This window comes from Epinephelus moara, chromosome 7, assembly GCF_006386435.1.
Source record: "Epinephelus moara isolate mb chromosome 7, YSFRI_EMoa_1.0, whole genome shotgun sequence".
Taxonomy (NCBI): Eukaryota; Metazoa; Chordata; class Actinopteri; order Perciformes; family Serranidae; genus Epinephelus; species Epinephelus moara.
The window spans coordinates 6,745,995-6,761,190 of record NC_065512.1 but is presented as its reverse complement, the minus strand read 5'-3'; the positions used below and the strand labels follow the sequence as shown (position 1 = coordinate 6,761,190).

Genomic DNA, 15,196 nt, shown 5'->3' with positions numbered 1-15,196 from the left:
ACAACACAGACCCCGGACTGTTGAGTCACTGTAGTCGGATATCAAGCAAGAACAGGAAAGAATTTGACTTTCAGTACTTCAACAGTTTGAGTCCTCAGTTCTCAAACACATACTGAGTGCTGTTAAAAGAAACGGTGATGTCACACCGTGGTAAACAAGCTCCTGTCCCAACTTTATTATAACCTGTTGCAGAATGACTGTATATTTACCAAAACTCGTGTAGCTTGTGCAGTGATGGGGGCCCTGTGCTGAGCCTGAAGGCAAAGCTTTCGATTTACTGGTCCATCTACATCCCAACCCTCACCTATGGTCATGAGCTCTGGGTAGTGACCAAATGAATGAATTCGTGGATACAAGGGGCTGAAATGAGTTTCCTCTGTGGGGTGACTGGGCTCAGCCTTAGAGATAGGGTGAGGAGCACGGACATCCAGAGGGAGCTCGGAGTAGAGCCGCTGCTCCTTCGCTTCAAAAGTGGTCAGTTGAGGTGGTTCAACATCTGATCAGGATCCTCCTGGGCGCCTCCTGTTAGAGGTGTTCTAGGCATGTCCCACTAGTAGGAGGCCCCGGGGCAGACCCAGAACACACTGGAGGGATTACATATCTCATCTGGCCTGGGAACATCTTGACGTCTGGGGTGCTTTGCTCAGCCTGCTGGCCCTGTGACCCGGCCCCGGATAAGGGGATTAAAATGGACGGATGGATAGATGTAACAAAGTTTATCAGTTTGAACATTATCTTGACTTTGTACTGTATTTAATTAATTATAGGTCAAAAAGGATTTACAAATCATTACATTGCTTTTATTTAAGTTTTACACAGCATCCAGACAGGAGGTTGTAAATATACGACTGTACATTTTTCTTTGCGTCACTGTATATTTTTAAATCTCTCAAACAAAAAGACTTTCATCAACCTTTACACCAAACACAGCAGGCATGACTCCACTTCACTCTCTGAGAGGTAAAACAGTCACTGAAATTCAAACTTAATAATTTATTATTAGTTTGTATTAATTAAAAAAATATGTTCTTCCAGCCTCGTGCAGATCAGAAACTGTGTTTAAGTTTTACAATTCAGTCAAAACTTCTGTTTTTTTTTTTCATAAAACAATAACATTTCTAAAGGAATTTAGTCATTTGTAGGTTTGATGTATAAATGTGAGTCCGTCTGATGATCGTGTCCACCTCAGGACACTTCACTTCCTGTCCAGGTTAAAGATTTCTTGGCTCTCAGCGAGGATGAACTCCACAATCTGGTTCTGGTACACCATGTTGACTGCCATGTTTCCTGAGTCCAGCTCGGGCCACATCAGCGTCGGGCCGAACACGATGCCGATGCCCTGAGTGGACATCAGGTTCTTCCTGGAAAAAGCCAGAACTCTGGAAAACAACAGAGGGAACAAAAACTAAAGGGAAACATGCGAACATTAACCTTAAAACTCAGGAAATGCAGGGAATCAAACCAGCAACCCTCCCGTTAACAGCTGACTACTCATATTAAGATTTACTTTAAAAAGTTTTCCCAGTAACCACTATAAGTTCTCTTAACTTCGATTACTGACTGTAGTTGTGACACATGATCTTCCAAACTCCCACAGGTCTATAAGCTTTAATTCATTCTCAGCTGGATGACTTTATATTTCTTCTGACTGAATCTTCAGGTGTGTGTGAGCATACCTGTGCAGGTGGCTGAAGAGCAGTTTCATGGTGTCGTGGTTGGGTTTGGGCAGCTCCTGGATCAGTTTCTTCACAGCCTGAACTTTGTGTTTGGATTCTTTAATCTCTGTTCAGAGAAAAAAAACAGCAGCAGTCGTTTAATATGTGCAGCTGATCAAGCTAACATGTTTCATATGTGTATAGTGTTGTAGTTTAACTCATAAGGTATTTTAGTTTAACGTGCATTTAGTATTGCAATTTCACGTGTGTATTGTAGTTTAATGCGGGTATAGTATTGTCATTTAACATGCATACAGTGGCATGCAAAAGTTTGGGCACCCTGGTCAAATTTCGTTTACTGTGAGTAGTTAACGAGAGGACGAACTGATCTAAAGGCAAAAAGTTTAAAATGACACATTTCTTCAGTATTTATAAGTAAGAACGCTTTTTAATTTTAATCATGCAAACAGAAACTGAATCATTCTTTTGCACTGAGTTTCAGCGTGGACAGATTTTGCTGACGACAATTCTTAGAGACCCCTCATGTGCTTTACTATATATGAAGGTTTTGCACCTCACTTTGCCAGAGGTTTGGACCCTGAAGATAAACCAGAGAGACAACCGAGACCAGCAGGGCCGATGAAGAGTGAGTATTTTTGTCACCAAATGCTTTGTTGTAGTCAGCAAGTTAATGGCTAGAGGCTGGGGTGGTGATACACAGCAACATAGAACGAGCCATTTTCTTTACCCCCTCCAGGACCACACTAGAGTTATGTGTCTGGGTGACTGGACTACTAATATTAAAACATAGGCCCATAACCTGTCTGCACTCAATGATTCTGAGTTCCCTTTTGATGCTCAGGGGACTGACGCAGTGCAGACATTTAAACTATCTTCTCGTCTTTGTGAAGTTTTTGATATTTGTTACACATTCTTCAACTCTTGTTTTGACAAATGCAATAAAATGAAGTATTAATACAATTAATAAAATGTAACTTCTGTATTTTGTCTTGGATTTCCGAAAGATCTGTAACAGACCGATAGAGCTAAAAATAATTTCTAAGAGGTTTGGATTTCTAACATAAAGTTTCTGGAAATTTTTGTCAAGTTTGACTCACTGACGGCCTCCACAAATGGCTGGAAGGACTTGAAGGGGAACAGTGGCTCAGGCAGCTCGCGGAAAAACATCTTAAGAGCTCCAGTGACGACGTGGATGTCCTCCCACTGACTGTGGTCCAGGTCCAGGTCCTCCTCTGGGGGGGACAGACAGGATCAGACAGTTCAAGCTCCAGTTGTTTTGTTATGATGAGCACAACAGTTACAGGAAAGACGTCACTGAGAGTGAAGATCTTAGATCTCAGGCTCCAGCAATGCTCATGAAATATGCGTAAAAAGAACCTTTTACAGCTTGTTGGATGATCAGCATTCATCATTAAGTTGATAAAAAGTAATCCATGTGCCATCGTGTTTCTGTTGTGAGTTAGTAGAACTTTAAAAAGTGTCTGGAAGAGACAGATACAGTCAAACGGAGTAAAGAAAGGTTTCTGTTGAACTGACCCTGATCAACGATGAAGCGAAGTTTCTGGATTGTGGCCAGATTTCCACTGACTCTGTAGATCCCGTCAACATCCAGACCTGAAACCACGAACACACAGTTGATGAAAAACTTTATGAAATCAGTACTTTGCCAAGCGTCTGTCTTGGGCCTCATTCTGCTTCTCCGAATCAGAGTCCTGCCGACCTGCATCTAAACACTGAGATCTCATACAACCCAACTTCATAAACCTGATCTACATCTTTGAGATGATGTGTGCAGGTATGTGCTCTGAACTGATTGTACACATACAGTATGTGGACATTCTTGGAACCCATCGGCTGTATTCGGCGTCTGACTTCCGGCAGACGGCGATACAGCCTCTGGGGGCAGACCCCCGATTTTTTGGTGTTCTGGTTTGATTTGGGCGGAGGAGGCGAATTTCCGTTTCCGACTTCCGTTTATGTATAAGTAAATATGCTGAACCATTGCGATGGATTCAGAGTTTGCAGTGACGCCAATTATATTCCGCCTCGTTAGTTCACCGCACGGACCGTTTAACCTGGCAACAACTGCAGCCGGCTCAAACGTGATTGGTCAATATCACGTGGACTACAAACAGCCTACAACCGGAAACCAGGGCTCTTCCGCTCTTCTTCAAGATCTCCGGGGTTTGTCTACAGACTCTACATTCACTGAATGTAGAGTCTGTATGTAGAGACTAGTATGTGGATAACTTCTTCCACTAGATAGCTGGGGTCAACATTTTTTATTTTTTTCATTTTGTCATACTTTCTTCATGCAGTGAAAAGTAAAATGAATGGTGAATGCTGGTCAGACAGTAAAAAATGACAACATGGGAAGGGACTGAGGATTAAAAATCATAAAGGGTGACAGAAACAAACCACACCTATCAACTACTTTCTTCTGTTTTGTCCGTAAGAAAGGTTTAACCGTGCATCAGCGGCTGTATGTGATCCTACCTCGCTTGTCAACGGCATCCAAACAGGTCTGAACGAACTTCGGCACCGTGGTTCCTTCACGCTGGCAGAGAGTCAACAGATGGCAGCCAAAGACTCGATCTGAGACGGACATTGTCATTAATTGACTCATGTTTCCAGGATTGCAACAAAAATGTATGTCAGGGCTTTAATATGTGAATAAAAATCTGAAACCTTTAATGAGGCCTTTCTCCTGCAGAGTCTTCATGGACGGACGTCTGATGATGAACTTCTTCAGTCTGTTCTTCACCCCGTTCTTATCAGCGCTGTCAGAGGTGCTGTGTTTCAGCTTGGAGCTGCCGAACATATCTGCAGAAAAACAAAAAACATGGAGTACAGCGTACCTGAGCAGGTAGAGTACAGCGTACCTGAGCAGGTAAAGGACAGTGTACCTAAGCAGGTACCTGAGCTGGTAGAGTACAGTGTACCTGAGAGCAGGTAAAGGATAGCTTACCTGACCAGATAGAATAGAGCGTACCTGAGCAGGTCGAGGTAAGTGTACCTCAACAGGTAGAGCACAGTGTACCTGAGCAGGTAGACTACATTTTACCTGAGCAGATAAAGGACAGTGTACCCGAGCAGGTAGAGGACAGTGTACCTGAGCAGGTAGAGGACAGTGTACCTGAGCAGATAAAGGACAGTGTACCGGAGCAGGTAGAGGACAGTGTACCCGAGCAGGTAGAGGACAGTGTACCTGAGCAGATAAAGGACAGTGTACCTGAGCAGATAAAGGACAGTGTACCCGAGCAGGTAGAGGACAGTGTACCTGAGCAGATAAAGGACAGTGTACCTGAGCAGGTAGAGGACAGTGTACCTGAGCAGATAAAGGACAGTGTACCCAAGCAGGTAGAGGACAGTGTACCTGAACAGGTAGAGGACAGTGTACCTGAGAGCAGGTAAAGGACAGCTTACCTGAGCAGGTAGAATAGAGCGTACCTGAGCAGGTTGAGGTAAGTGTACCTGAGCAGGTTGAGGTAAGTGTACCTCAACAGGTAGAGCACAGCGTACCTGAGCAGGTAGAGTATGGTCTGCCTAAGCAGGTAGAGTACAGCGTACCTGAGCAGGTATTGTAAAGGGTACCTGAGCAGGTAGAGGACAGCGTACCACAGCAGGTAGAGTACAGCATACCTGAGCAGGTAGAGTACAGCTGTCCCCACAGATATATACAGTATATAGTAATAAAGGTTCTGGGTCAGTTACTCACTGATGGAGCGTCTGTGGACTGGGTTGCGTTGCTTGGTATTGGGGGAGGCGGAGCCATATCCAGGTAGGGAGCTGTGTCTGGGCAGGTACTCTGTGCTGTTTGATCTCCGCAGAGGAAAACCTCCATCTGCTTTAGTCTGAAAAGAAAAAGAGTTACAACTAGTAACAGGAAGGCCTTTATTTTGCTAATTATCTGAGGACGATAGGGAAAAGGTTGCTTTAAGTGAACTTAATATCTTTGGAGTGTTGGTCAGACGTAACAAGACATTTTAAGTTTGGAAGTTTGTAAAGGATTAATCCAAAAAACGATCAAGACACTGGATGATATTTAAAGTGATAGCCAGTTTAAGAGGTAGTGAGTTCTTACAGAAGAGTTGATGTTCTTTCTGATGGCATCGTACCATTTACTGGCAGTGGAGTAACTGTCAACCTGAAGGAGGTACTCACTCCCTGTGTTTGTTGTAATCTGGAACAGATAAAAATGATGAGTTCAGTCAGGTACCATTTTTTTCCTCAAGGGCAAAAAGGTGTTTGTAGCATTGTAGCATTTAGTGTTGAAGTCTTTAATGTTCATCTTCACCATCATTTGATTCCTCCCAGTGTTTCCTTGACTGACTATTTTCTGGTCACTTACTTCTCAGAATTGGATTGTCTACTCATCCTGTGATCATGTGACAGGTTTGTATTTGTTACCTGGAAGACGTTTTTCTTGCTCGACTTCTCTGTCGTCCACTCGATAACAGCTCCACCCAGCGGAACCACGTCTGTCTTACTTCCTTGTTTCTGAACACAGAGAGGATGGACATGGGGTCAGAGGTCAAATACATAATAACTGCTGTCAAGTGCATCCTATAGAATTGGTTTAGCCCACCCATCTCTCCACAGGTTTTCAGTGGGATTTATCTGGATTCACTGCTGGACAATTTAGAAGAGTTTGGTGTTTTAAATCATTCCTGGGTGCATTTGATGTTTGTTTTATGCCTCTGTCCTGCAGGAGGATCCACAAACTTCGACTGACACACAGCTGTATGACACTGGGTGGAACACTGCGCTCCAAAGTACCATGGTAATCTCCTGATTTCATGATTCTAGGCAAAGATTCAAGAGGCAGCAAGCAACCTCCAAACATCAGTGAGCCTCTTCCATGTTTGATGTTTGATACTCTGTTATTTCCTTTGAAGGGTTTTGTCAAGGGTGTAATCTGAACCCAATAGCAGCACCACAAACAGAAGAACTGTTTGTAATAGTCTGTAATGACACCACTTGCAACACACAGAACAAACAGGCAAGTGAAGAAACGAGCAAGATTAGCTCCTAGGCATGAGGCTTCCCAGGGCACAGGTTTAGTCCAGAGGCTTTGACGAGCCATGCCGAAACAGAAAGCAGGAGTGTCTCTGGTGTCCGCTGGACGCACACAAACAGTGAACAGTGCGAGAGAGATCCAATACCAGGTGTACACATGAGGAAAACCAACACAGCTGGGAGGAGCCAACTGTAGGTGAGTCGGAACCGGTGAGGAGTCGAGAAACCAGCAGTGATGATGAGCGGATGCTGTGGCGCACACACAAAGGTAGAATGGGCAGCCACGGGACGAGATAATCTACAGCGCAGGTATTCACAGGCAGCAGAACAGGTGAACGCACAATGTAGAGCTGACTGGCAGTCCCGCAATTCAGCTATGGGAAACAGGTGAACAGAAACCAGGAACGTTGAAGCAGAGCTCTTGGTCGGGTACAGAAGACTGAGTGGTTTACCGGGGAGCAGGCGAAACCGAGGCCGTTGACGAGAAAGCAGTCCGGGAACACATGCTGGAAAGTCTTGCATTGGAATGACAAAGAACAATCTGGCAAGGAGTCTGTGAAGCAGGAGTCGTTATACTGACAGGAGGTAATGATGCACAGGTGGTAGGCTGGCAGGTAGGTGTGGTGGAGAGGCAGGGTGAATGGACATTTACTGGGTTAACTAGGAGAGAGGCATGTATGACAGGTCGGAAGTGCCCACTGTGACAGGTTTGTTTTTATTCTGTTAATATAGAGTTTATGTGATTTACCGAAGAGCTCCAATTCGGTCTCATCTGTCCACAAGACACTTTCACTGACGGATTTGTGCTTGTTGAGGTGTGTTTTTGCGTTCTCCTCCTGGGTCTCCTACCACTGAGCCTCCAGTCATTTAGTTGGCGGCAGATTAGGGTTAGCTAACCTTGTTTCTGAAGGTCAGTGTGACTCTGTTTTGCAGTTGCTCCTTTCTCCATCACTTGAACAATCCTTCACTGCAACTTTTGGCCAACTTTTTTCTTGCGTCATCTTCTAGGAAGGTTGGCTACACTTCCAAGGACATTTAACTTCCTAATAACATTGCACATGATGGACATCAAGGTCTCTGGAGACTGTCAATGTTTGGCTCCGATCTGGCTCCTCTCTGCCTTGCTCTCTTTTCACCATTCTCAGTTTGCACAAGCAGTGACACCAAACAGCTCAACGAGTGCTTTGCTCCTTTTTTATACCAGAGAGGCCTCAAAAAACAGATATGAATAAAGGGCACATAAAGACAAGATGAAGTAGATTTATTAGAGATAGAAGGTTGCTTCATACCACAGCAGTTTCTTGCTGTCTCTCTTTATACAACAGCAGCTGGTCTGAGGTCAGGACACTCCACATCAAATTCCAGTTCTTCCTTTGCTTCTTACCGCTATCTGAGATTTTAGCCACATTCAGGTGTTCTCCTTTCAGCTCCACCTGGACACACACACACACACACACACACACACACACACACACACACACACACACACATTAGAACATAAATGCAAAGAAATCATGAAATCAGATGATTAATTATTCAAATGTTCATTTAATATATTGAAACAGAAAAATGTTCCATTTCCTTGACTTTTGATGAAAACTGTTTTCACTCATCTGCACTCTAACTCATCCTTTTAATGTATATTTCTGTATGTAATATAAATACAGAATGAAGTGTGGGTGAGGTAGAAGACAGTTTGTTCATGGAGGAGAAAGTTTAAATCTTTAATGGGACAGTGCAGCTGCTGTAAGACAGGAACATGAACTGTGTTCAGTGCTGTGAACATAATCATACAACCTGCCTCCAAATGTACCTATATCAATTTTCATTTTCTTTATGTTTTATTTTCTATTGGAAACAGGTGGAGAAAATGCCTCTGAGCTGGTTTTGGAACCAAAAGCTTTTGTGGACTCACCAGCTGTTCAGCAGATCCTCCTGCTGCGCTTAAAACGTTATGCTGAGACTGATTCCTTCGATGCCGAGAGATCTACAACAGAAAATCACAAGTTAAACACTGGACTGCAGCCACAGTAGATGGAGGTTCCTCGGGGCCTACTTACAGGCTTCTGAGGAAGGTCGGACTCTTGCAGCACCATGGACTTGGACTGACTGAGGCGCTCTCCTGAGCTCTGGGTGGTTTTAATGCGCATCTGCACGGCTCCCTGCACCACTGTGCTGCGTGGCGGGACTAACGGCGGCTGCTTCGCGGCACTCTGGAGGTTTGTGATTCTGTGAACCAAAAAAAAACAAAAGTCAGTGTGACCTTTCATAGCTTTTCACACACGATTAATTTCTTACCTAGTAAGTTAAAAAGTCTTTATTCAAACTACGCGTTTTCGCAGGTATTTGCACCACACACAAAGTGGCGCCAGAGGAATAAGAAACACCTTTTTACTCTGCTGATAAAAATTATATCTCAAAAAACTAAATAATGTATATAGTTCAAGTAACTTATGGAGCGTTGAGTAATATTTTGTTTATGTCATTTAAAATGACGTAACAACGGTCAGTGGAAACCAAAATCATCAACCCACTGATGGCTTGATTCAAATCACACCGAAAATCAAAGTAGAGAATTAAAATCACAGCTGATCCAACTCAAGATGTGACTCAGTATTGTGTATGACCCCCGTGTGCCTGTATGACCTCCCAACAATGTATGGGCATGTTCCTGGACAGTCTGTGGTGGTACTTGGCAGCATCAGATGCAGCGATACATAACATCCCATAGGTGCTCAATTGGATTTAGGTCAGGGGAACGAGAGGGCCAGTCAGTGGCATCAATGCCTTCATCATCCAGGAACTGCCTACACACTCTGGACACATGAGGCCACAATTCACAAACCTTTGAATCTCCTAAAAGTAGTCAGGCAGCTCACTGTTCTTTTTCAATAGAGCTTATACTGCAGTGTTGTTTGAGAATTCAATGATGTGATTGTTGGAATGAAATCTGCTGCAATCATCAGTATATAAAGTGAACAGTGAACAGTTCTAGGTTCAGATAGCTGGACTACCTGTGCAACCTGACTGGGCTGTAGGTACGGCCTCATGCTACCAGTAGTGACAAGGACAGGAAGGATAAGGAGAGAGCAGCTGTCTGTGGACACCACATGGGGCTTGTCTTGCTTTTGCCTCTCCAAAGTTGTCACTTTGATTTGCACCAAAGCAGCTGAAACTGATTCACAATCACTTGTGCTTCCTAAATGGACACATTGATATCCCTGACGTTTAACTTACTTCCTGTTAGACGCAGAAGTGTTCCCTTCATTTTTTGAGCAGTGTTTGCACATTCAGGTGGTCTGTGGTGTAAACACGTCACTCAGCTGTTGCTTAGAAAACAGACTGATGTTTGTTCTTGTGTTCGTTCTAATTTAGTTGAGACTCTGAGGGTGAACGTTCAGTTAAAGTTCGATCCAGAGGAACCGGCAGACTTTTTTCCTGTTTGGGTTCCTGTTTGCAGCTCTGATTGCACCACTGTGGTTACACAACATTTGTTCTTCTGTCCGTCGGCAACAAGGAAAACCTCAGCTAAAAGGAGACTGAAGTATCAAGAGCATATAAATACGTGTGTGTGTTCAAGAGTGTGGGTTTCATTTCAACATTAGTGGAGACACATATATTAAAGTGCGTGGGGGCAGTGATGCAGTAATATTTATTCTCCTGTGGATCAACTTTTCTCATTTAATGTTAATCTGTAGAGTCAGCACACATGCAGATATAGTTTACTTCTCCATTCTTCTCTGTTTCTTTTGATTGGTGAAGTAACCGCTTTAAATCTGCACGTGACGCTGATACACATCAGTGATATGGTAATTAATTTATGAACCGCTGGACTTTTAATATCTCAGATGTGTTTCAGAGAGATTTCTGCTCATGTTCAAAACTCTCTACAAGACACATCTGTGTTCTCTGAGAGGTCCAGAATTAAGTCCTATTTGACAAAAAGAAGTTGTAGCATGAAATTAGTTCAGTTCGAAATGCCTTGGGACGATAACATAATGTTACCGACTCACCCTTTTTTCCCTTTAAGGGCAGCAGCCTTGTGTGTAACCTGTGAGGTATGGAGGGAGGCAGCTCTCCGGGGGTGACATGGTGAAGACAGCAGGCGGCAAATAGTGATAATAGTCAGCAGAATTAAGTGTCTAGATGAGCTCAGGGCTACTGTTAGACCTCATGAGAAGGCCATGTTTGTAAAGCCATTGTTGGTGAACGGCACCTGAACGCCTCGCCATCCTTCCTTCTGCAGAGTGGTCCGGACTGCTAGAAGCTAGTTACAGCTAATAACGAGCCACGCTAGAATTAATAATAAGCCAACATGTTCCCAATTATGGTTCGGAGCCAGTAAGCTGTCACTAACTGGGTTTCCATCCAAATGTATCGCAAATTTTAAGCGAATTTTGTGAAAATGCGCAAAAGAAAATGTGAATTTATGCACGTTTCCATTCATTATTGTTTTGCGAGTATTGGGAGTCAACAGGTCGAGCAGAAGGTGGCGCTTCTCATGAAAAATAAAAATGCAAAAGAACACCTGTAGAAGAAGAGGGCGCCGTGAGATGACATCAGAGCGTCTCATGTCCACAACTGATGTAAACAATTACCGGCACATTCATGACTACGACGAGATGCAGAGATTCCTTGGGAACTTCTTGGCTATTGCGAGAGCTCTCATCACACTCATATCAGCGTTGTCAGCGTAGTCTACATAATGCCGTGATGCAGCGGTATTCAACACATCCAGTCTACTCAGGTAAGCTGTGAAATACACTCACCTGACACTGGAGTAATTACCTCTCTCTAAGTTCACACAGGTGTGTGTGTGAAGTAGAAGTAGGATTCGGTAGCCTACGTCATTGTTTATTTGCTAAATCTGTTTCCATTGCCACAAGTCGCATTTTCCTAATATCGATACGCTGACTTTTCCACCCCCTCCAAGCGTAAAAACTTTTTTGCGATATTTCGGCCTTTTTTTGCATTTCTGTTTTTTTTTCGCAATTGTTGAAAATGCAAATAAAAATAGGTGGACGGAAACCCGACTACTGAGAGAGGTGACAGTAATTTAAGGACGGGGAGGGAGGGAAGGTGGATAGATCCAACAACACAGGACTTTCACTCAGGAGCCCGCCGTTCACTTCCTGTATGAGTGTAGAGCCAAACCATGATGTTTTTTCCTAATCCGTCCACATGCTGTAGTTGCACAAGGAAATAAATGTAAATACAAGGTGTTTTACCAACGCTGTAAGTTTAATATGACATAGACTGTGTGCATGTAACAAGCGGAAACTATACATTTCCTGTGAAAATGGAAGTGTGTATAGAGAAGACCCGATGTATGTGACAGGTTTGAACTGACAGGACATCCTAGAACGCCAGCAACAGACACACAGGAGGATACCCATCTATGTAGCCAGCCTCAGAGCACTTACTTCATCAGTCAGAAGACTAAACCAAATTCTAATTAAAGAAAAACCAATGATTGTAATGATATAACACACAGAAACATATCTGGCCCTAAGCAGACAGACAGAGTGCAGCAGACGACTGCACCACAGTAACTGAGAAGAACCTCATGAAGACACTGACAGTGTCCACTGAGTGACCACAGAGTGGGACAAACAAAGACACTGGCTGCCCTGAGAGGACAGGCTGTGTTGTCATTATGATGAAGGAGCTGTAGATGGTGGCGTAGTGGTGGGGAAAAGTGAGACTGATAACACAGGGCCCCAAAGTAAGGGGGTTTCGAAAAGCCTGGTTGTTGAGTATGCTTGTTTTTGTCACCTTGCTGGCTGCAAACTTATATATGTCTCAGAGCTTACTGTGTATTTGTCACCTCGGACAGCTTCTGGAGGACGGTAATATGCTTTGGTGAAAGGTTTAAAGTTGTCTCCATGGTAACTAGAGACTTCTGTGAGGTTTAGTTAAGTGTAGTCTGCACAGACAGCTGTTTAGATCACATGAATATCCTGCTGTATGCATGTTTTTAACTAATTAATTGTATCTATATTAATTAATGGTAAATGGACTTGCATAGTGTCTTTCTAGTCTGCAACAGCTCAAAGTGCTTTTTACACTACGAGTCACATTCACACACTGATGGCTGAGGTTAACGTGCAAGGTGTCATCTGCTACACAGCTTTAACACACTCACTCACTGATGGAACAGCCATCGGGAGCAATTTGGGGTTCAGTATTTTGCCCAAGAATACTGCGACATGCAGACTAGAGGAGCCGAGGATCGAACCCTTTATGGGTGGACAAGCTGTCTGTGAGCGTCAGATTCGTCTCACTCTATGGTGGGCAGGGTAATAAAATCACTAAGTACAAACACAGCTGTTTTTTTCTCGTTCAGCTGATATGAAACAAATTTAGGTTCAGTAAATGTCTGCTGTCAGTCAGCCTGGTGAAGGCAGTTTGACCGGCCGCTGTCCTCTCAGCTCTGACAGACGGCTGCTTCTGTGGACAGAGACGCTGAATGCAGGTCGGTCGGTGTGGATTTAAAATTAGCCTATCTCCATGGTGATGAGTAACATCACCAACAACACTGCATTTTAAATCCACTGGCTGCCTGTAAAGTTCACAATTGACTTTAAGATTCTCCTGTTCATGTACGAATCCCTTAATGGCGTCCCATCCTTCTAACCCCCTATTCCACACCCAGGTCCCTCAGGTCAGCTGATGGGGCTCCTAGCTGTCCCACGCTCCAGACTTAAGCTCAGGGGAGATGTGCCTTTGCCGTGTCTGCCCCCAAACAGTGGAACAACATCCCCCTCCCAGTTGGATCTGCCCCCACCATTGACTCGTTTAATTCCAGGCTCAAAACCTACATTTATTCATCAGCGTTTGAGCCCCCCTGATGTGGTTTTCCTTGACGTGTGCCTGTGTGTGCTGTCTCTCTAAATATGTTAGCTGTGTACCTGACAGTTATGTTGCCAGTTATGTGTCCGTTTTTAGCATTTATTCTTTTTGTATAGCACTTTGAAACGTGAGTTGTTTTAAAAATGTGCTTAAAAATAAATTTGAGTTTAGTTGAGTTGGCTTCTATGCTTAGTGCACGTCACTGTTGCTGTGCTTTCAGTCTCCAGGGCTGCAGACCTTTTGGTTAATCAGCAGCACGGGACACACCTGTGCCAGGTGTGCTTGTGGCATATAAACCAAAGTAGCAGCCAGTGTGGGCAGATCTTTTCTCACCATCTAACCCCTGTGTCTTTGCTTCTTGTTTTACAGCACAGCGATCAGTCTTTCAACAGATATTTGAAGCACTGATGTCACAATGTCCCAGTTCTGTTGGTTTAGTTTTATATAGCAACTGACCATGAGAAAGAAACCGCATTATTCACCAGTGCTGCTGCTGTCATATCTAAAACCTTCCTGAGCCAATGTGACGAGGTCTGCAGCTTCAGTCACAGGAAACAAACTGAAACCCTCCGTATGAAGGTTGCATTATCACCTCCTCACACTGTATGAACAACAGAATGTGAGCTACCCTGAGGATGTACGTTCAACTTTGACTTCCAGGCAGAAAACACACAGGTGGAAACTCTGAGCCATGACGAAAAGTTCAAGCTGTTTGTCTTTGATCCATCACACATCAGTGAGTTCAGGCCTTCAGATGAATCAGTCCAACTAAACAAGTGTTTCAGCCAGTAATCATGAACGGCGACAAAAACCAATCACCAAGACGACAACACCAAACCATAAAGTCAGAAATCATGACCAACGTTATGAAACATTTAATGTGACCCTACCTTGTACCCGCCATCTGTGTGTGTCGCTGATCTGAAGACACAGAGAGTCGAGGCCTGACTGTTAGAGGAAGTATGATTCATCACGTGGTTTCTTCAAACCAGCCGTCTGTCACACAACACAAGTGCTGCAACCTCCCCATTTCCTGAAGAAGAAAAAAAAACGAACCTTGCTCTCATGAGAGCGGACGAGGACAGTTTGTCACTTCTGTCAGTTGGTGTACAAACATCAGCAGACACATGACAAACAGCCGCTGAACGCTGGTTAATATTAGTTTCTGAACGATTCGCAGTGACATTGAATCACCGGTAGTTCTGTGCAGCTCTGCAGAACATTTTTACACCTCTTGAAACTCTTAATTTTACTTTTATGGCATATTTAATTCAATTTATTTAATCACTTATTTTTATTGCAGCATATACACATAAACAGAAGCAACTAATTCGACTTAACCCAGCTTCCTGCCACTCCCCACTCCCCACTCCACCCACACCCTTTCCCTTCCACCAACCAACATAGACTGAACAAAAATATAAACGCAACACTTTTGTTTTTGCTCCCATTTTTCATGAGCTGAACACAAAGATCTAAAACATTTTCTATACACACAAAAGACCATTTCCCTCAAATATTGTTCACAAATCTGTCTAAATCTGTGTTAGTGAGCACTTCTCCTTTGCCGAGATAATCCATCCCACCTCACAGGTGTGGCATATCAAGATGCTGATTAGACAGCATGATTATTGCACAGGTGTGCCTTA

General features: G+C 43.7%; 1 protein-coding gene across 1 annotated transcript; it reads right to left on the bottom strand.

Annotated features, from left to right (window-relative positions):
• Positions 1-778: 778 nt before the first annotated feature.
• On the bottom strand, positions 779-14,575 carry arhgap15 (Rho GTPase activating protein 15). Its single transcript, XM_050048753.1, has 13 exons — positions 14,438-14,575; positions 8,756-8,924; positions 8,611-8,682; positions 7,985-8,128; positions 6,087-6,176; positions 5,761-5,859; positions 5,395-5,530; positions 4,365-4,499; positions 4,173-4,271; positions 3,213-3,290; positions 2,774-2,908; positions 1,677-1,782; positions 779-1,379 (listed from the first exon to the last, which is right to left on the bottom strand). The coding sequence occupies exons 1-13, from the start codon at positions 14,449-14,451 to the stop codon at positions 1,196-1,198; spliced, it is 1,461 nt and encodes a 486-aa protein (XP_049904710.1). The 5' UTR covers positions 14,452-14,575; the 3' UTR covers positions 779-1,195.
• Positions 14,576-15,196: the final 621 nt, after the last annotated feature.